Below are 21,165 nucleotides of genomic sequence, written 5' to 3' on the forward strand. Positions count from 1 at the left end.
TCGATTAAGGTTTTGAGCCCATAAAAGGCACATTTATTAGATCGGTCCAGATTTGGATATAGTCTCCATATAGACCGATCTCTCCATTTAAGGTCTTGGACCATAAAAATCGCATTTATTGTCCGATTACACTGAAATTTGGGACAATGAGTTGTGTAAGGCCTTTCAAAATTATTCTTCAATTTGGATCAGATCGGTCCAGATTTGGATATAGCTGCAATATAGACCGATCTCTGGATTTAAAGGTTTTGGTACCGATTTCGCCAAAATTTGGTACAATGAGTTGTGTTAGGCTCTTCGACATCTTTCAAAATAGGTGCTATATATGCTATATATATACCGACATCTCGATTTAAAGTCTTGGCCCCATAAAAAGCACATGAATAATCCGATTTCGCTCAAAATTTGACACAATGACTTATGTTAGGCTTTTCGACATCCATGTCGTATATAGTTCGGATCAGTCTTTATTTGGATATAGCTATCAAAAAGAACAATATTTTGTACTGCAAAATCGAACAATGACATGTACTTATTAGACCACTCAATATCCATGTTGAATTTGGTCCAAATTAGTCCATATTTCGATAAAGCTGCTGTGGGAGCATAAGTTATGCATCTTTCACCGGATTCTGACGAAAGGTGGTTTATATATATACCCGAGGTGATGGGTATCCAAGGTTCGGTGCGGCCGAACTTAACGCTTTTTTATATGTTTTATTTACTCACGGACCGAACCATCCATTTCACATTTCGATCGCTGATTGATTTTTATTGAAGTATACAGATGACTGTCCAATTATAATTTTTTGAAAAATTCTTTTTTTTAACTTAGTGTCAGAACCTAAAAAACTAAACATTCAATGACGATTCTATTTCTAAGGATATTTTGCGTCTTTCACTAAGGTACACTGTCGTCTTGTTCCAATCTTAATTTCCTAACTTTTAACGATATTTTGACCTTCATTTTAGATTTGTGTCCTTAATAACAAGAAGAAAAGTTAAGGAATTAACCTACCATTTAGTATCAAGGAAAATATCTTTCACCAAAGGAAATGTTAGAAAACTGATCATATTTACATTACGTTTGCTTATTTTGGGCTAGAATCTTAAAATTAGAACAAACATTTTTTTCAGTGTAGAATAAGGTAATACATAATTATAAAGCGGGCTTTCAGCCGATAGACTTAATCTAAGACATCTCTGCAACCACATATCGTTTCTAGTTCACATTTTACATGACAATATTGGATTTCAACCTTTTTGGTGTGTCACAGTTCATTGTTCGTTTCCCGATTCATGCATATCAAGCATTTTAAAGTTTGAAATCAAAATGCCCAACTTCAATTATATTTGGCAAATTAGCCATTTTGATTTATGGTGGATTTGGTTAAAAATACTATAAGCATTTGTTATTTTACAGATTACTCACACTATGCTCGCCATTGTCTTCTTGTTCAACAGGCGCCGCTGGAGCAAATGGCCGCTTCTGCACCCGTTGGGCAGCAGTAGGAAGTGGTGGAAGAATGCGCACAAAATTGGTTAAATCTTGTACGGGTGATACAGTAGCACATTGACTTGTTAAACTTGAGTACCGTCTTGCTTGATCGGAGGCCTAAAACGAAATCAGAGAATATAAGAATTTTTTATACAAAATGAGACCAAAAAAAAGTTGATAAAAATAAACAATCCGAGCAATTTTCCTTTTTTCGAAAAATTTAAAAAGAGTAGCAGTATGTAAAGATATTTTTCCTTGATAGAAGGGTTTAGGAAATGATTTCGAGAAGAAAAAAACAAGACTTCAAAAAAGAGAGAACATACGATTTCACTTTGAATATCGCTCTCTGAATAAGTCTTAAAAATCAAAAACCCTCCACCCTAGGATGGGGGTATACCAATTTTGTCATTCCGTTTGTAACACCTCGAAATATGCGTCTAAGACCCCATAAGGTATTTATATTCTTAATCGTCTTGGCGTTCCAAGTTCATTAAACCCTGTCCGTCCGTCTGTCAAAAGCACGCTAACTTTCAAAAGAATAAAGCTAGGCGGTTGCAATTTTGCACGAATACTTCCTATTAATGTAGGTGGGTTGGGATAGTAAATGGGCTATATCGGTCCTTATTTTGATATAGCTGCCATATAAACCAATCCGCTTGAGGGCGCAGTTATAATTTCTAACAACTGTGCAAAGTATGGTCCAAATCAATTAAAAACCTCATATAGCTCCCATATAAACCGATTTGGTTTATGATTGGCTAGATTTTTTTGTTTTAACTTCCAACAACTGTGCCAAGTATGATGCAAATCGGTTTATTAACTGATATAGCTCCCATATAAACTGTTCTCTTGATTTCTTAAGCCGCTAGAGGGCGCAATTATTACCCGATTTGGCTGAAATTTTGCACAAATTGAAAGTATCTCTAAAATGGCTCATAACCTAATTTAGCTCCCTAATAAACCGATTTCGGATCTTGACTTCTTGAGCCGCTGGACAGCGCAATTGACTGAAATTTAGCATGAAGTGTTTTGTTATGACTTCCAACAATTATGTCAAGTATGGTCTAAATCGGTTCATTACATGGTATATATGGGTTGCCTAAAAAGTAATTGCGGATTTTTCATATAGTCGGCGTTGACAAATTTTTTCAACGGCTTGTGACTCTGTAATTGTATTCTTTCTTCTGTCAGTTATCAGCTGTTACTTTTAGCTTTCTTTAGAAAAAGAGTGCGCGAAATTTTGTTTGCATTTGTTTGTTTGGCGTCAATTTTAATATGGAGCCCACAAAGGAGCATTTTCGTCATATTTTACTTTATTATTTCCGTAAAGGAAAAAACGCGGAGCAGGTTGCTAAAAAGTCAAGAGATGTGTATGGTGATAAAGCCTTAAAAGGAAGACAGTGTCAAACATTCAAAAACATTCAGGTCGGCCAAATGAAGTTGATGATGACCAAATCAAAGCATTAATCGAATTGGATCGTCATGTAACTGAGCGTGAGATAGAAGAGAAGTTAAATATTCCAAAATCAATCGTTCATTATCACATAAAAAGTCTTGGACTGGTGAAAAAGCTTGATATTTGGGTACCACATGTATTGAAAGAAATTCATTTAACAAACCGAATCAACGATTGTGATATGCACCTTAAACGCAATGAATTCGATCCGTTTTTAAAACGAATCATAACTGGAGATGAAAAATGGATTGTTTACAACAACATTAGTCGAAAACGATCATGGTCCAAGCATGGTGAACCAGCCCAAACCACTTCAAAGGCTGATATCCACCAAAAGAAGGTTATGCTGTCTGTTTGGTGGGATTGGAAGGGTGTGGTATATTTTGAGCTGCTTCCAAGGAACCAACGATTAATTCGGATGTTTACTGTCAACAATTGGACAAATTGAATACAGCCATCAAGGAGAAGCGACCAGAATTGGTCAATCGTAAAGGTGTCATATTCCACCAGGACAACGCTAGACCGCACACATCTTTGGTCGCTCGCCAAAAACTGAGTGAGCTTGGCTGGGAACTTTTGATGCATCCACCATATAGCCCTGACCTTGCACCATCAGACTACCATTTATTTCGATCTTTGCAGAACTCCTTAAATGGTAAAACTTTCGGCAATGATGAGGCTATAAAATCGCACTTGGTTCAGTTTTTTGCAGATAAAGGCCAGAAGTTCTATGAGCGTGGAATACTAAATTTGCCAGGAAGATGGCAAAAGGTTATCGAACAAAATGGCAATTATATATTTGATTAAAGTTCATTCTAAGTTTTTTTAAAAATGCATTTACTTTCTTTTAAAAAATCCGCAATTACTTTTTAGGCAACCCAATAGCTCCCATATAAACAGATCTCCCGATTTTATTTATTGGGCCACCAAAGAGCGCGATTCTTATTTAATTTGCCTGAAATTTTGTATGATGAATTCCACTTTGGTTTGCAACAGCCAAACAAAGTATGGCCCAATCGTTTCGTAATTTGTAATAGCATAGCAATTCTTGTCCATTATACTTTGTTTGCCACTAAATAGTTATCGGGCAAAGAACTTGACAAATACGATCCATGGTGGAGGGTATATAAAATTCGTCCGAACTTAGCCGAACTTAGCACGTTTTTACTTTCTTAAACTTAGCATCTTTCTTTTGAATAAACTAAAGTATCAAAGAAACCACATCGCCTCAATCACTCGGGCCCAAGATCGTAAACTAGAGGTAGCGCAGAGGTACATATCCACCTATGACGCGAAACGCCGGGTTCGAATCCTGGCGAGAACATCCAAAAAACTTTTCCTCCTAATGCTGACGACATTTGTGAGGTACTATGTCATGCATAAAATCCATGTAAAAATTTCTCCTCAAAGAGGTGTCGCACTGCGGCACTCCGTTCGATTATAGCCAAAAAGGTCCCTTTTCATTGAGCTTAAACTTGAACGGGGAGCACTCCTTGTCACATGAGAAGTTTGCCACTGTTCCTTAATGGAATGTTCATGGGCAAATTTGCATTTTTACATACACAAATTGGTCGATCTGCACTCTTGTCGGGAAGGATGCGTAGCAGTCTAATTAGAAGCATTTTTTGTGGACGAAAGACCTCGAATCGGGAAATCAATCGGGATATATTAAATTATAGTCCGATTTGAACACAAAGACCCAACACAACTCACCGTGTAAAATTTCTATGTCCAGCTTTATCTAATTGATGTCTAATCTTGACCATATTCGGTGCAGATGTGGATGGCCTTACATATTTTCAGCTTCCAGTACCATAAATCCGGAGACTGGTACATATGTCAGCTATATCCAAATACAAGTCGGTCTGGACCATATTACGTATGGATTTTTAAGGGGCTTTACACAACCCACTGTATAGCAATTCAGTAGAATACGGTATTAAATACGACTTTTGTGGGTCTAAGAAAATAAATCGATACATATTGGGACTATAGCAAATCATAGTCCAATATAGCATATATTACGTACGGATTTTCAGGGACCTAACACAACCCACTGTGTCAAATTTAGGTTCCACATTTAAATAATGCATTGACATTTTTTGTACCCACTACCATACGATGGTGGTATACTAATCTAGTCATTCCGTTTGTAACACCTCGAAATATTAATTTACGCCCCCGTAAAGTACATATATTCTTGATAATTTTGACTTACTACGCCGATCTAATCATGTCCGTCAGTGGGAATCACGTTAGCAGTCGAACGCTTAAAGGTAGTCGCTTGAACAACTTCAGATACAGACACTTCTTAGGGTCGTTGGGGACTACAAATGGGCCAAATTGGTTCAAATTTGCAATTCTAATTTGAATAGGCTGAAATTTTGCATGTAGCATTCTGTTACAAGTTCCAACAATTGTGCCGAGTATGGTCCAAATCGGTATGTAACTCTTATATAAACCAATCTCCCGATTTCACATCTTTGGTGCCTAAAATCCTTTATTTATATCCGATTGGAATGAGATTCAGCACATTGTGTTCTGTTACGACTTCCAACAATCGCATTTACTATGGTCCAAATCAGGGAATAGTCTGATATAGCTCTTGTTTAAATCTATCTCCCGAGTTGACGTCTTGGGCAGATCTCCCGATTAGTCTTACAACTATGACTTTCACTAAGATTATTTTGTGTACATTTTAAGCAGAATCCATGGTGGTGGCTTCCCAAGATTCGGCCCGGCGGAATCCGGCACGCACAGGGTGGGCCAAAGTATCTTACCTATTTGAAAAAACTCCCGAGCGGTGAGTTGTAAGGGAAAGGGGTTGGGAGGGGCACATCTGGAGGGATAAGTCACCAAGTTTGTTTCTACTTCCAGTCAGTCAAGCGCCATCATACTCCGGCCTAGGGAGCATCGGGCCTTCGAATTCGCCTTCGCTTCTTTCCTAACTGTCGATTCCTTGTTGCTTCGCAATGTGCCTGCCATTTCTGTTTATGGGGTTATTGGAAATCCCTGGTTTATATCGATCGACCACGGACCATAGAATGCCTCAAGACAACATTTGCAACGCTATTGCCAACATACCGATGGATATGCTACAATCAGTGTATGCTCAATGGGGGCGCCATTTACCCGAAGTTATTTTCAAGACTGCATGAAAAAATTGGGATATTTTATTCTCAAATAAAAAAGATTTATTAGAATAACTGAAGTACTTTTGTTTTTATTGTGCTTTCAAGTGAGTTCAAGTTTCTCTGGCGCACCCTGTACATGTACGTTCTTCATTTTTATCCTCTGGGAAAATAATGCGCAGGTTTAAGAATCTTAAATTCGAACTTCCAAGATATAATTTCCGCTCAGTTTTAAATTATCGAGGATTCCATAACATTGGTAGCAAATGGCTACGTTTTTTTGCCAACACCAACAACAATACAAAATGGGAAATTGCCTTTTGGCCTGGATTCCATAGCCAACAATAGCCAGCTTTACAATTGAAGGTACAAAAAAAAACGAATTGTCCTTTATAGATCATCAATGAATGGTCTATGCTGCTCTTCACCCAGTGATGGTGGGCATAGCAAGGACACACATTAAACCTTCAAAGTCATAAATCATTGACAACAAATCCCCATCCGCATCGGTGCATTGATGCATCAATAGTCACAATCTCTCAACATGACAATCGCCAACGATGGACGAAGGACCTTTAATGCCCGGAAATGGCTGTACTTACCTTGTTGGCCATAACATCAGCCCCCTGCTGTAGGGAGTCGGCAATAATACTGCATAAGTCATTATGGATATCCTCCAGCTCCTGCATCAACTGTGGCACCGTTTCGCACTGGTACGTCTCGAGCATGGCATTTGTGGCATGCAATTGTTGCACGTACGCATTATGCGCATCAATGTACTCCGTCAGCGATTGTTGGGTGGCATTTTGACGATGTGCCACATAGCATTGCTTATAGTCCAGGCGACACTGTGGAAGAGATGAAAAGACAGACAAAGGTCCAAAACGGTTAACAATATATCACTCGATCTTATCCAGCAGGGGTTTTCACACACACACACACACACCACCAGCACCATAAGCAGTTTCATATGTCTTCATATATATATTTTCACACACACACACAAACACCACCACTACCATAAGCAGTTTCATATACCTCTACATTATATGCAGGAAAAGGATGATGATGACTTTCCATTATGCGCTGGTTTAAACCAATGAAAATGAAGCAATGAAAAGGAAGTATGTCAATTAACTCCACTAGGCCGCAGGTCACTATTCTCAAGTGTTGTTAACGGGATTTGTGATATTTCTACAAAACAATTCACAGAAATTGTTCCGATTGTTTCGTTCACGCGAAAAAAAAGAACCTTCAACAATAAACAAAACGAATTGTGTGCGAACCTTAAAGTTGCCATTTAGTTTTGAACACCCTGTAATATTTGCACCAAAAGTACAAAATTCTCAGCAAGCTTAAGCCAAACAAAGCGTAGCAAAGAAATTGATGTAAACACTTTGCTCTTTTAACCCTTCGGAACGGAATCCTTCTTAGGTGGTGTGTCTTTAATTTACGGAATTTAAAACAAACACCCGAAGCATTGTGGCAGCTGCTTTGTTTTGCTTAGCCAACCGTGGCGGCTCACTTCTTGCACAGCTTCGGGATTTTCGCAATTTTTCAAAATCACTTCGAATCTGCTCTGCTTTGCTCTTTAATAAGAAACAGGTCGTCGCATTCATTTGATTGGAGTATTTTGTTGCCAGGTTTCGGTTTTAAAGAACAAATCCAAATGGAGATGCCAAAGTGAAGGGGAAGCAGAGATGGCTGGGCTGATGGTTGGCTAAACATGAAGTTCTGGCATGACATCGGCCTGATTTAAGCTTTATGCGAAAGAAGAACTTTTAAGCAGGCATTTAGCAAATGTCAGTCTGAGATGCAAACTTAGGGGCTACGTATGGAGGAGAAAGACTGACAGCAACATGAGGCAAATGTCACAATGTTTCCTTGCACACAGATTGGCTCACATTAGCGGTGTTTGTACATTAGGATGTATTACATTGCGGTTAGAGGATTTTGGGCTTGCACATGCCGCTGTTAAGTTACACAAACAAAAAGCCACTCTAATGTCTCGCACACACTCGTCAAATGAGTTCGGTATGGACTTGTGCAGATGATATGGGGGAGATCCTCATTGTGTGTCGCTGACGACTAAGGTTCATTGAAAGATGGATGTTTACTACAGCTTGCAGCAGTATGGGGTAGATTCCCACGTGGATGTTGGCAATGTGTTGTGTTGGGTCCCCCCCTTTGTTTCCCCATTGGCTGGCAACTTACCTTTGATAATTTCTCTTCAGTCTTGGCAATAATGGTTTCAAAGGACTCCCTGTGTGTAAATATTTTCCGGCTTTGAACTTTGCGATGAAAGGATTTATCGAGCATTGGTCGTGACACCTGTCAATGAAAAATGAAAAAAAACAACGAGTCAATTAAACAAACCAATTCCAATGCCAATGCAAAAACACATATGAGGTCATGCAAATGCAAAAACGAGTTGGGACTATCCGCGATTCTTTTTTTTGTATGAGTATATGTGTCTTCGATTAAAGCTTAGAAACATTTGTGGCAAAGAGCATTGGAAAAAAAGGAAATATAGGAAATGCGAAACAAAAACTTTGTATTTCGAAATAAAAGGCAAAAAAGTATCGGATATCAGGAACTTCTAGAAACCCATAACAATTTAGTTCTCATATAGGTTAATGGCAATCAACACGAACTGCATGACAAAAACCTGCTCTTGGTCGCTAGGCTTCAACTGAAGTCATACATATAGTTGACAGAAAACTATCAAATTAGTTTGTGAATACAAATAAAATATTAATTGCAAACACGAAAACAACATTACTATTGAACAACTTTTTAATTGAAAAAAAAAGACAAAATACAAACATTAGGCCTGTTGTTTGTTGTAACGAATTTACCTGGCGATATAGAACATGGGCCACATCATTCGATGCTTGTGAGTCCGTCTCAACTTCTTGTAGGAATGTTTCCCAAGCTTGGAAAATTGACAAATGGCAGGCGGGTCTGAAATACAAACAAACCAAAAAATGATTAACTTTCAGCTGGAGCAAACAAAGTCAAAGTCTTACCTTTCTTTCCTAAGTTCAGCATTCTTTTTACGATAATTGGTGACAAGGGTTTGTAGGGCAGTTGCATGGTCCTCATACAGATGGGAAAGGGTTTCGGTAAAATCAGAAACTGTTTAAAATGCAAGAAAGCAATTAAAGACATGAAAGTGGCTAACTACAACAATACCAGAAAACAATCAAAGATGCTAGGGATTTGACTGCTCTATAAGGTCAGTGATCTAAGCTGGCATGTGACACCACTTTGCGGAGAAGATTTTACATGGCTTGGCATAGTACCTCACATATGTCCCCATCACTGTTGAAAATTTTTTTTTTTGTATTCTAGCCAGGGTTCAAACCCAGCGTCCTAGGCAGACATGCTAGCCTCTGCGCCAAAGAGACCTCCACAATGGTAATGGGTATAAAACATGCATCCAAATGCATAAATCCATCATTTTCTCAAAGATGAAAGTCGGTCGGGATTGCACTCGTGCGATGTCACCTTTAACGTCCTACCAATTCATGGGGCTGGCGTTAGTTGGCAAGGCTATTGCAAGGCTTAGGTACTCAATTTTAGTCAAATCACATAAATATGAAACATCGCAAAATTCCACGACTTTCTGGCAACAATGAACGGTTGCCGTCTTTTTGCTTTCGAAACCATGAAACACAACTCCTAAACGATTCATAAAAACCATGCAGGGTTTACACATGGAAGCAAATCTAGGCATGTGGAAAATAAATCCACGTTACAATAAAACACCATGCATTAGAAAAATGTCGAATGTCAGATGTCGGGAAACCTAAAATTACTTACTGCTTCAAATTTCAGCGAAATTGGATAAAAAGTAAAGCTTTTATGAGCTTCAGACCCTTTATCGGGAGAACGTTATATATGGCAGCTATATCTAAATATTGTCCGATCTAAACCATATTTGGGTCAGAAGTCGGGAGACCTAAAATTACTTACTGGTTAAAATTTCAATGAAATCGGATAAAAAGTAAAGACCCTTTATCAACAGATCGGTCTATATGAAAGCTATATCTAAATATAGTCCGATCTGAATCATATCTGGGCCAGATGTCGGGAAGCTTTAAACTACTCACTGCTTCAAAATTTCAGCGAAATCGGATAGAAACTAAAGCATTTATGGGCATTAGACCCTTTATCGGCAGAACGGTCTATATAGCAGCTCTATCCAAATATGGTCCGATTTCACCCGTTCAAGAGTAATAAGAACAGACGAGCGGACAGACGGACAGACACACGGACATCGTTAAATCGTCATAGAATTTTACGACGATCCGAAATATATATACTTTGTAGGGTCGGAAATTGATATTTCGATGTGTTGCAAACGGAATGACTTAATGAAAATACCCCCTATCTTACGGTGGTGGGTAGAAAAATGAAAATATAGTACTGGTAACGGGAGAAAACGTACATTTAGTACCGCAATTGGTACCATTTGGTACATTCTTTACAGATGGAGCTAGAGGTCTGAAATTCGGCATGTAAGTACAACTAGGAAATATATGAAAAAAAAAATGCAAATTTTCCCATGAACATTCCACTAAGGAACAGGGGCAAACTTCTCACATATCAATGAGTGCAGTCCGATTCAAATTTTACCTCACAAATGTTGCCAGCATTAGGAGGGGAAAACCACCGCTGAAAAGGTTTTTTCTTCTGATAGTCTCGCAGGATTCGAACCCAGGCGTTCAGCGTCATAGGCGGACATGATAACCTCTGCGCTACGGTGGCCTCCAAAATTAAATATGTGATGAGGTGGAAATATTTGATGAGTGATTAAATTATTTGATCAAAATTCGTATTGGTACCATTTCGTACTTTCTTTACAAATGGAGTTCGAGGTCTGATATTTGGCATGCAGGTACAACTAGGAAATACATAATGGGTGATTGTGATCTTTCTCAATTCGTACATTTTGGTACTAATATTGAAACCATTTGGTACCTTCTGTGCAGATGCAGCTAAAGGTCTGAAATGTGGCATGTCGGTAAAACTTAGAAATATATGATGGGCAACTAAATGGTTTTTTCACAATTTGAACATTTTGGCTCCAAAATCGGTACCATTTGGTACTTTCTTCATAGTTGAAGATAGGGAACCGAAATTTGGCATGTAAGTACACTTAATGATTTATTCAAAATTCTTACATTTTGGTACCAAAATTGGTACCATTTTGTACTTTCTGCTCAGATGGAGCTTGAGTTCCGAAATTTGCCATGTAGGTACATGAATTACATGATGGGTGGCTAAATGATCTATTCACCAGTGGCTAAATGATCTATTCACCATTTTGGTACCAAAATTGGTACCATTTATTGCTTTCTGCATATATGGAAATATAGGAAAAATTCATAAATTTTGGTACCAAAATTGGTACCATTTGGTACTTTCTTTACGGATAGAGCTAGAGGTCTGAAATTTGGCATGTAGGTACAAGAAGGAAATATATGATGGGTAATTAATAATCTATTCAAAAATCGTCTATTTTGGTTCCAAAAAGTCCAAAATAGGTTACCTTCGCATACGTCGAACGGGAACTGCTCAAATAATTCTAAAACTTCATTCTATCTACGATTTTGGAAGTCCTACAATAAAAAGGGGTATCAAAAACAAGGGGTAGCGAAACGGACCACCGTGATGCTAGTTATACCCTCCACCATAGGATGGGGGTATACTAATTTGGTTATTCTGTTTGTAACTACTCGAAATATTCGTCTGAGACCCCATAAAGTATATATATTCTTGATCGTGGTGACATTTTATGTTGATCTAGCCATGTCCGTACGTCTATCCGTCCGTCCGTCCGTCTGTCCGTACGTCCGCCCGTCTGTCTGTCCAAAGCACGCTAACTTTCGTAGGACTAAAGCTAGCCGCTTGAAATTTTGCACAAATACTTCTTATTAGTTTAAGTCGGTTGGGATTGTAAATGGGCCATATAGGTCCATGTTTTGATATAGCTGCCATATAAACCGATCTTGGGTCTTGACTTCTTAAGTCTCTAGAGGGCGCAATTCTGGTCCGATTTGATTTGAGCTGCCATATAAACCGATCTTGGGTCTTGACTTCTTGATCCTCTAGAGTGCGCAATTCTTATCCGATTGGACTGAAATGATTTGCACGACGTGTTTTGTTATCATATCCAACAACTGTGCCATGTATGGTTCAAATCGGTCCATAACCTGATATAGCTGTCATATAAACCGATCTTGGGTCTTGACTTCTTGAACCTCTAGAGAGGTTACTTTCAACAACTGTGTCAAATAAAATTCAAATCGGTTCATAACCTGATATAGCTGCCATATAAACCGATCTGGGATCTTGACTTCTTGAGTCTCTAGAGGTCGCAATTATTATCCGATTTGCCTGAAATTTTGTACGACGGATCCTCTCATGACCATCAACATACAGGTTTATTATGATCTGAATCGGTCTATAGCCCGATACAGCTCCCATTTAAATCGATCTCCCTATTTTACTTCTTGAGCCTCCAAAGGGCGCAATTCTTATTTGAATTGGCTGACATTTTACACAGGTCTTCAACATATAATTTAATTGTGGTACAAACCGGACCATATCTTGATATCGCTCTAATAGCAGAGCAAATCTTTTCTTATATCCTGTTTGGCCTAAGAAGAGATGACGGGAAAAGAACTCGACAAATGCGATCCATGGTGTAGGATATCTAAGATTCGGCCCGGCCGAACTTAGCACGCTTTTACTTGTTGTGCTATAATTACGTCTACAAATAAGATCCTGACCAATATTGTTCACTCATTTTTGTACTGTTTGAACTTGTTTTTATACCTAAAGGCCACGTGGCTACAAAGCGGGAAAAATTTTGTAGAGATGTAATCTCCCTTTGATGAAGTAGTCATCTAGTAAATTTCATTGATCTGTGTTAAGCACCTGTGGGAACCGCCCCACTCCAAAAAACCGCAAATTTGGCATACAGACCACTCATGGCAATACAGGACTTAAATGAAATGTAGTTGAGAATAGAAAACGCATCTGATATCCAATTATCAGACCAAATGTTTGGGTGGCTACCCCACCCCCAAAGCACTTCCCGGAAATATGGGGGTTAAACGAAAGGTATTTCGGAATCTGATAACCAATTTCGGAACCAGAGTGTGTGTGTGCTTGGAGGTATTTATCGTCATTTCAATGTTTTACTCTAGTTTAAATTCTATCCAGCGTCTCGATGGAGTATGCATTTAATACCCCAATGACCTATAAATGTGAATGTGAGTGAGAGTTTGTCGACTCCATTAAATGCTTGCAGCCGATCTTATGTTTAAATTCATTTTAAGCTTTGAAGATGAAACTTCAAAAGCAAATAATTTTCAATTTCCATTTAATCCTTTGAAACATTTGCAAGCATGTTGATTGTTCTCTGGAATTATTAAGTAGGGGTCTTAACAAAAACTTGAAAATTTCTTTTGACAACATTATTTTTGTATTGTTTTTAAACTTACCGGTTTTAATCAATTTGAAGTTGACATTATTGTGGGATTTGAAAGCCTCATTTAAACTACTATGTCCGTAATCCTTAAGCACACCAGTATGGGACGCCATACTAGTTTTGGGGCTTGGGGAGCCACGCAGTGGTCCCCTCCACCCAAAGAAGTTACGACTTTTTGGACCACTTGAAGATTTTCCCAAGAAATCTGCATCGCCAACAATGACACCGAAAAGCAACAACAACACCAACAATGAGAAAAACAAGTACCATTACTAAAGTGTTCATGAAAATACAGAAAAACGAAAAAAAGTCCCAAAAAGGATAACAAAAACAGTTGCGAAAAAAAAACCGAAAATAGCTAAGAATAACAAACAGCGTAGAACACAAAAGCAAAACAGACACAAAACAAACAAAACAATGAACTAATTTAACAACTGAAACAAGGACGAAAAGGGGAACAATTGCTCCCCGAGGAAATTGCGAAATCATGCTCGCAGCTATGGTGCTTTTGCTGCGGCTGCCGTAGCTGCTGCTGTTGCTGCTGTCGCTGAAGCGACCATTTGCTTCTTTGCCTGCAAATCCAAAGGCCACCTCATGGCCACACAGACACACACACACAAACGAACGAAATGACAGAAAAAGCACCAGGGCAACCAGTCAATATGGAGCTACCCACGAAACTTTATTTACATGGATTTGTTAGTATTTCAATGCAAACTTTTCGGAAGTGGCCAACAGACACACAAACGGACAGACAGCCATCTTGGTCATGCCCAGCATTCCATCTCCCACCATCGAACTGGTGGCATTCCCATTAGTGGCGAGCAAAAAGCATGCCCCTCATTCACGGAGCAGGTTAATTAGTTGTTTGCTGGAAAGAGTTGGCTGCGTGCGGCTGTGTGTGGGTGTGTGCGGTTTTCGTGGGAGGAAAGACGTTGGACTCCCAAGGAAACTTTTATCTTTAGCCATCAGATCTGTATTCATCATCAAATTATATGTCCTGCAAATGACCACGAACACACACACCCACTCACACACACACACACATCTGTGGTTGCAAGGAGTACAAGGAGGAGGAGGAGTGCAAAGCAGAATGCTTAACATAAACAGTCCCATGGGAAAGGTCAAACGGTGTGGAACAATGGGCTGCATGCGGGCTTCATTGTCTCGAGAAACCTTCGTAACGACATCAAGTGTTAGCGGGCATTTAATACTCATTTGTTAGAAGACATTGCAGCGGCCGCTCCCCAGTCCCGCCTGGCCCACCCACCCAATGGCTGGCTTTACGACCGAGTGAGTTGGGTGGACTCGTAGCAGGGGCAGAGGAGCAGCTCATCTTAGCTTGCTTTAAATTGACTTGTTTTTATGAAGCTGTAAACAATTTGATTAGAGTTTGTAAAAATTATTTTGGGGGCACCTGTCACCTTTCTGGGGAACACCACTGGTGCTGACACCGCCACTGGCCATACTGACTGATGCGGGGTCCACCGACGCCGATCGAACTTCCCGCGCTGGGTCGTAGTACTCGGAGCTCTTCGTTCGGGGTTCTGGCTGTCTCTGGTCTTCCTTGTTGGAGCGGGCAAAAAGTCCTCCGGCGTTGGCGCCACGGCCCTTGCGCGGCGATGAGTCGTAAACACCGGCATAGTTGTCAAGAGCAGGTGACAGCTTGCCACCACCCGGCGAGGATTCACTCGATGTGGAGAAGGGAGTTTTGGGCTGCAACTTATAGACCGGCTCGCCGGAATCGAAGAAAGCATCAAAATTGCGCTGTCTCAGGTTCTCCGTATTGAAAACGGGGTTCTCCACTTGCAGCTCCAAATCTTCGCGCAGTCTATAGGATTCTCTTTGATCGCTGGATGTGGAGCGGCCCAAACGGCCGAGAGGTATGTGGAGCTTTGGCCTCAAGCGAGATTTGCTTGATGGCGACTTTTGCGAGGTAGATGGTTCGGGGGGTAGGTCCATGGGCGACATGGGCCGTCCCCAGCCGGGCCCCAAGCGAGGTTGCGTGGGGTCCGGCGTAGATGGTTCGAGAAATATACTGGGACTTCGGCTTCGCTGCAGGGAGCCCGTGGGATATTCAATCTCCAGGGGGCTACCCTGGAAACCTGACCTCGAGGCACCCTGCATTGGTTCTGGATACTGCTGCTGTTGCTGTGAGGATCGCATGTTTAGATCATTATACATGGGGATGTTCAGATTCGAAATGGGAGGAAATTCCCTCAGGGGCTCCTCCTCGATTTGGCGCAAACCAATTGGTGCTCGCTGTGTGGGATTGGATCTCCTTTGGGAAGAACGAGAGCTTCGTCGAACAGGAGTTGCCGAGGAGGGTGGCGTCGATGTGGGTGTGTGCACAGAGGGACTGTTCCGTTCGCTGATTGTCGGCAACAAACTGCGACCGGGGTAGGGATAACGACTGGAAACGCCAGTCAACAATGACAGCTCGGCCTCTACTCCTGCTGGGTCTACAATATCACCTTGACTGATGATGCTAACGCTGTTGCTGTTATCAGGTGCTGTTATCGGGGGAAATGGGGCGGGCAGTGCACTGGGGAACTCTCTAACACTGGACACAGACTGAGGTAGTGGATTTGGTGAATGTGGCGACGACGATGATGAGGGCGAAGGCGATGATGGCGGTAAACTTCGGGCGGGTACAACAATGGGTACTTGAGGGTCACGTAGGCAATCGAGTGTTGGTCGTGGACTTATACGAGGTATAGCAGCACCATATGTCATCAAGATGAGATCTTCAGCTGGAAATATTACAAACATTCCTGGCCGCCCCCATGTGACATGGCGACTGCGTTCAATTCCCAACAGCTGCCAGCCAACCTACGCAGGATCTCTACTACTACCTCAGAGCCCTCACCTCAGGCGCCGCAGTGTCCTCGCTCGAATGTCTTTTATGTCCTTGCACAATTAAATAAACTTCATCATTACAATCTCCTGGCAATCCAAAGATCAAAACAAAAATTTTACCAAACCGAAAAGAAAAAGGTCAGGGAAAAAACAAACCAAACAAAGGAAGGAAGTAAGGAAGGAGGGGAAAAAATTAACCCCATATAGTGGTATTAGACCAATGGACCCCCACACACACACTCTCTCTCTCTCCCCCTCTCACCCAAGACTCAACGTACTTGTATACTAAAATCTGGGCTTAAAAAATATCACAATAGCTTTTGTCTCAAATCCTGTCTCAAAACATCGATGAAACCTCTTCGAGTCTCTCACAGCTTGACTTTTTCAAGTCTCAGTTTAGAAGGTGGCACTGTTGCTTTGCATCTCCGTCATTTGTAAATCTGCAATGAAAACCAGAGCAAAACAAAATTCCATCATTTAGAGTGTTGATCAAAATTAAAAATAAAATAATGCTAATGATGATAATAATTGAGTCGGAAAACTATCGCTGTCCAAAATCAAATAGAGACACATTGCTCACACACAACAGTTTTTTTTCTTTTGTAAAACTTAAAGGGTCAACTATATCCCCTCAAAACAAAAATAAAAAAGTTAAACCGCTTACCGCTTGCCAGTGGTAGAATTTTTAAATCCTGGTGGTGGAAGCATGAAGATTTATTTCTATAAACGGAAACCAACTCCGTTTCATTTGGAATATATAACAAAGGTCCACAAGGAAAGGCAAAAGTCCGGCGGTGCCGACTACCCTTTAATTACAAAATGGGAGCTATATCTCATTCTGAACCGATTTGGATGGACCTCGGCGGGTGTTTTCAGATGGGTTAAGAAACTATCCACATGAGGACTTTATTGTAATATATATGGGAGCGATATCTAAATCTGAACCGATTTCAAGCAAACTTCTCATATATTGCGGTAGTCGTCGAGGAAGGCGTTGTACAACATTTTGGGAAGATTGGTCAATAAATGCGCTTGCAATGGCTCTAGGAGTGAAAATCGGCCGATTTATATGTATGAGAGCTATATATAAATCTGAACCGATTCCCATGAAATTCGCCAGTAATGTCGAGAGTCATAAGAAAATCATTTCTGCCAAATTTCGGGAGAATCGGTTAACAAATTACCTTTTTATTGCATTATTACTGCAAATCGGACGAACATATATATGGGAGCTATATCCAAATCTGATACGATTTTTTCGTCTCTAGGCCGAATAACATGCCTGTACCAAATTTGAAGACGATAGGATGAAAATTGCGACCTGTAGTTTGTACACAAATTAACATGGACAGACAGACGGACGGACAGACAGACAGACGGACACAACTAAATCGTATCAGAAAGTGATTCTGAGTCGATCGGTATACTTATCAATGGGTCTATCTCTCTTCCTTTTGGGTGTTACAAACAAATGCACTAAGTTATAATACCCTGTACCACAGTAGTGGTGTAGTCAAATAAAATTTAAAACTCAAATAAAATTGACAACCCAAGTAAAAAACTGATATGGTCAAATCGAATTTTATCTGCCATTAGATATAATTGGATCAAATTATATCTAATTAGATAAATCTAGAAACACTTAGTTAACATTTGATCTCAAATTTGTCCCGAATTTCAAATTTTTTGGTAGGGAAAGTAAGAAAAAGTTTTGAAACTGAAATACCGTAGACATCTCTTCATATTTCCGAGTTCTACCAAAATTGCAAATTTTGCCTATGAACATTCCACTACCACCGCTGCAAATTTTTTTCTGATGGTCTTGCCAGGATTCGAACCCAGGCGTTCAACGCCATAGGCGGACATGCTAACCTCTGCGCTGCGGTGGCCTGCTTTCTACTACCTTTTCTTATTTTATTTCCAATAAATTAGAAAAACTTTAGGACTTATTTAGACATGATATTAAACGGCCAAGGGTTTTATAAAGGCGATTTTGTGGTACATATTACGGCCAAACGGCTGAATTGAATTTAATGGATTGGGCATCAATCGAAGGAATTTTCCCAGAGAAGCGACGACTATATATCAAAATTAATTTTTCCTAAAGAAAAGCCATGAAAATGATGAATTAGTTTTCAATAAAAGAAGAAAAAGCATAAACACAACAATTGTTTTTGTTTTTTTTTATTTTTCTTAAGCATTCGTTATGGGTGTGAATGCAAAACCATAGGTGGGAGTACTAGTGGAGAGAATAAAAGAAGCAAATCGAGCGAGGGAAAGGGTATCACTATTTAGGTGAGGGTGTTGCGGGGGTGTGACGCGCATGGATCTACTTGGCATGCAGGTCAGCCAATTTTTTAGGGCTCGGCTTTGGCGTGCGAGACCTTTGCATTGTTGTTTGTGTATGTTTTGCGAGCAACAATACAAAACATTCTATAACTACAGGACATATGCTGTTAGTGCGTTTTTTAAAAGCAAATTAGTGAATCGAAAAATATCCTTCCAGAGATATGCAGAATATATATGAAAATTAATTTTCCGAAAAGAGAATCAATGAAAATGAGGAATTGATTTTTAATAAAAAAAGAAGCTGCAACACACAAAATTGTTGTTGCTTATTTCTTAAGCATCCATTATTTGTGTGGCATAGGTGGAATATTAGTGGTGATAATGCGAGAGGTGACTAGTATTTGCAAGAGAAAGAGTATGCTAAAGGAGGCCACTATTGCGCTATTGGCACTACTTGGTGTTCTTTGGCATTAAGATCAGTCAATAGCCTAAGCTGCAGCTATGGTCAATGACGTTTGCGGTTTAATATGTCGGCAACGGTTAAATACAACGTTGGCAAAACACTTATTCAAACATTGAAGTAATCATAAAAGAAGTCAAAGTGAATAATTAGTGAATAAATTAATTGGCGGAGAGTTAAACCAAATAAAGGAAATAGGGTGCTCTAAAGGACATGCTGCAGTGTGACAAGTGGCTTAGAGTCTACCTTTTACCCAATTAGACATGTAGCGCAATAATGGTAACATGATATTCAAATAAAATGTATATGTCAGTAGTGTACAAATTTGTTCCGATAAGCTGCTGAAATGGCTATATAAAGTCAAGTTTCTAGCGCTCGCCTCCCCTTCAATTTCCACCAAACGGACATGTAACCCGATAATAACAATATGGGGCATAAATTAAAGAAGAGGGATATGAATCTTACAAATACTAAATGAAAATGAAAAAAAAAACAAGCATTTTGGGCAAATAGCCTGTGCGGATGCACAATCATAACTTTTTGAAATATACAATTCATTCAACCAAAAGGTATCGGCAAGTTGTATATGCCGACAATGTGGAGTATATTTGAAGTCAAGATACTCCCATTAGACCTAGAAGTTTAGATTAAAGATATAAGTAAATTTTTATTCTGTCTATTGCAGAAGGCACAGCAGAGCGTGCTTTGGTGGGCTAGTGCAAATTATAAGCACGTACGGCAACAAAGGGATGCAATTATTACTGGGCATCTGTTCCATCTGTTCCAGTTACTTAAAACCAATTGATCGATACAAACAATAACCTGTTGAAATCATAAAACTAGTTTGAGAGCAAATTATAATGAGCTCAAAAGAAAATATTGCATCAATATATTGAAGACGATTCCCCGAAAATACCACAATAAAACTAAAATACTCTCAAAGACAAGCAAATTTTGAATGATTTGAAAGATTAGGATCGACCCATAAAAAGTGTGTTGCCAAAAATTTGGCTCCGACTTTATGACCAAATGTCACCGCCCATGGTTTAGTTTCTGCACCTAGTAGCTGCCAAAAATTTCAGTAAAAAACTTGAGGTATCTTTATCAATTTCACAAAATTTAGGCAGTTTTTCGATTTTGAAAAAACTTACCCCACCTATGTCCAAATCAAACTTTCACTTTCGAATATTCTTATCGGTCTGTTGATTAATCATTTGGTTAGGAACAAACCATAGTCAAATAATAATGAAATACACATTCCCCTTAATTCAATATTATAATTTTGTTAAATTTTTAAAGCTCTTATCACTCGGAATGAATGGCTCAATGCTGTTGATAAAAATGCCAAATGGCAAACAATGCCTCATGGTACTACAGCCAAAACTCAAAAAATTACCTCCCTCCAGTCAAAATTTTATTCAGCTAAAAACACAAGCAAAAAATGCCGCAATTTAAATGGAACCGAGCGCAGCTGTCTTCTTTACATCAGATATGTTTCCGAATTCCTTCTGTTTGCATTTTTAATCATCATTTTGTTAAGGAATGATGAAGAACATCGTCGTTATTTACAAGAATCCCAATGGCCAGGCAATTTTCCCCAAATAACCTTTCAAGTGGGATGCTATAGGAGAATGCGGGGCGGAAAGTGTCTCAGGTCACAAACGAATTTCTGAGCTTTACGTCTTTGCCCGGCAAATCCTTCAAATACAGCAGCACTCATGCCATAAGCCTTCATGCCACATTTCCTTCAACTCGTTCGTTTGGCTTGCTGCTCTTTCTCGTTTCCAGGGAGCATCAAAGCAAGTCATCTCGTAAATAAAACATTTTAATGCCACAAACATTTCTCATCGATTAAAAGAACAATTCTGTGGGGGGGCATTTGCAGGGCGAGTGCACTTTCACAAACGAGTTTCGTTTTGTGGCAAAAGATGGCAATATGCAGCAAATTAACTTAAATATTTGAAGACT

The 21,165-nt window shown here is 39.6% G+C and overlaps 1 protein-coding gene across 1 annotated transcript in view; it reads right to left on the reverse strand.

Annotated features, from left to right (window-relative positions):
- LOC106081914 (uncharacterized) overlaps positions 1-21,165 on the reverse strand; it is a 380,832-nt gene that overhangs the window by 258,157 nt on the left and 101,510 nt on the right. Inside the window, 8 exon segments of the mRNA XM_013244184.2 lie at positions 1,433-1,615; positions 6,688-6,933; positions 8,300-8,416; positions 8,944-9,049; positions 9,115-9,223; positions 13,603-13,794; positions 15,014-16,535; positions 16,727-16,888. Of these exon segments, the coding sequence (XP_013099638.2) occupies positions 1,433-1,615; positions 6,688-6,933; positions 8,300-8,416; positions 8,944-9,049; positions 9,115-9,223; positions 13,603-13,794; positions 15,014-16,361 (2,301 nt within the window). The 5' untranslated portion in view covers positions 16,362-16,535; positions 16,727-16,888.

Source organism: Stomoxys calcitrans, chromosome 5 (assembly GCF_963082655.1).
Source record: "Stomoxys calcitrans chromosome 5, idStoCalc2.1, whole genome shotgun sequence".
Lineage (NCBI taxonomy): Eukaryota > Metazoa > Arthropoda > Insecta > Diptera > Muscidae > Stomoxys > Stomoxys calcitrans.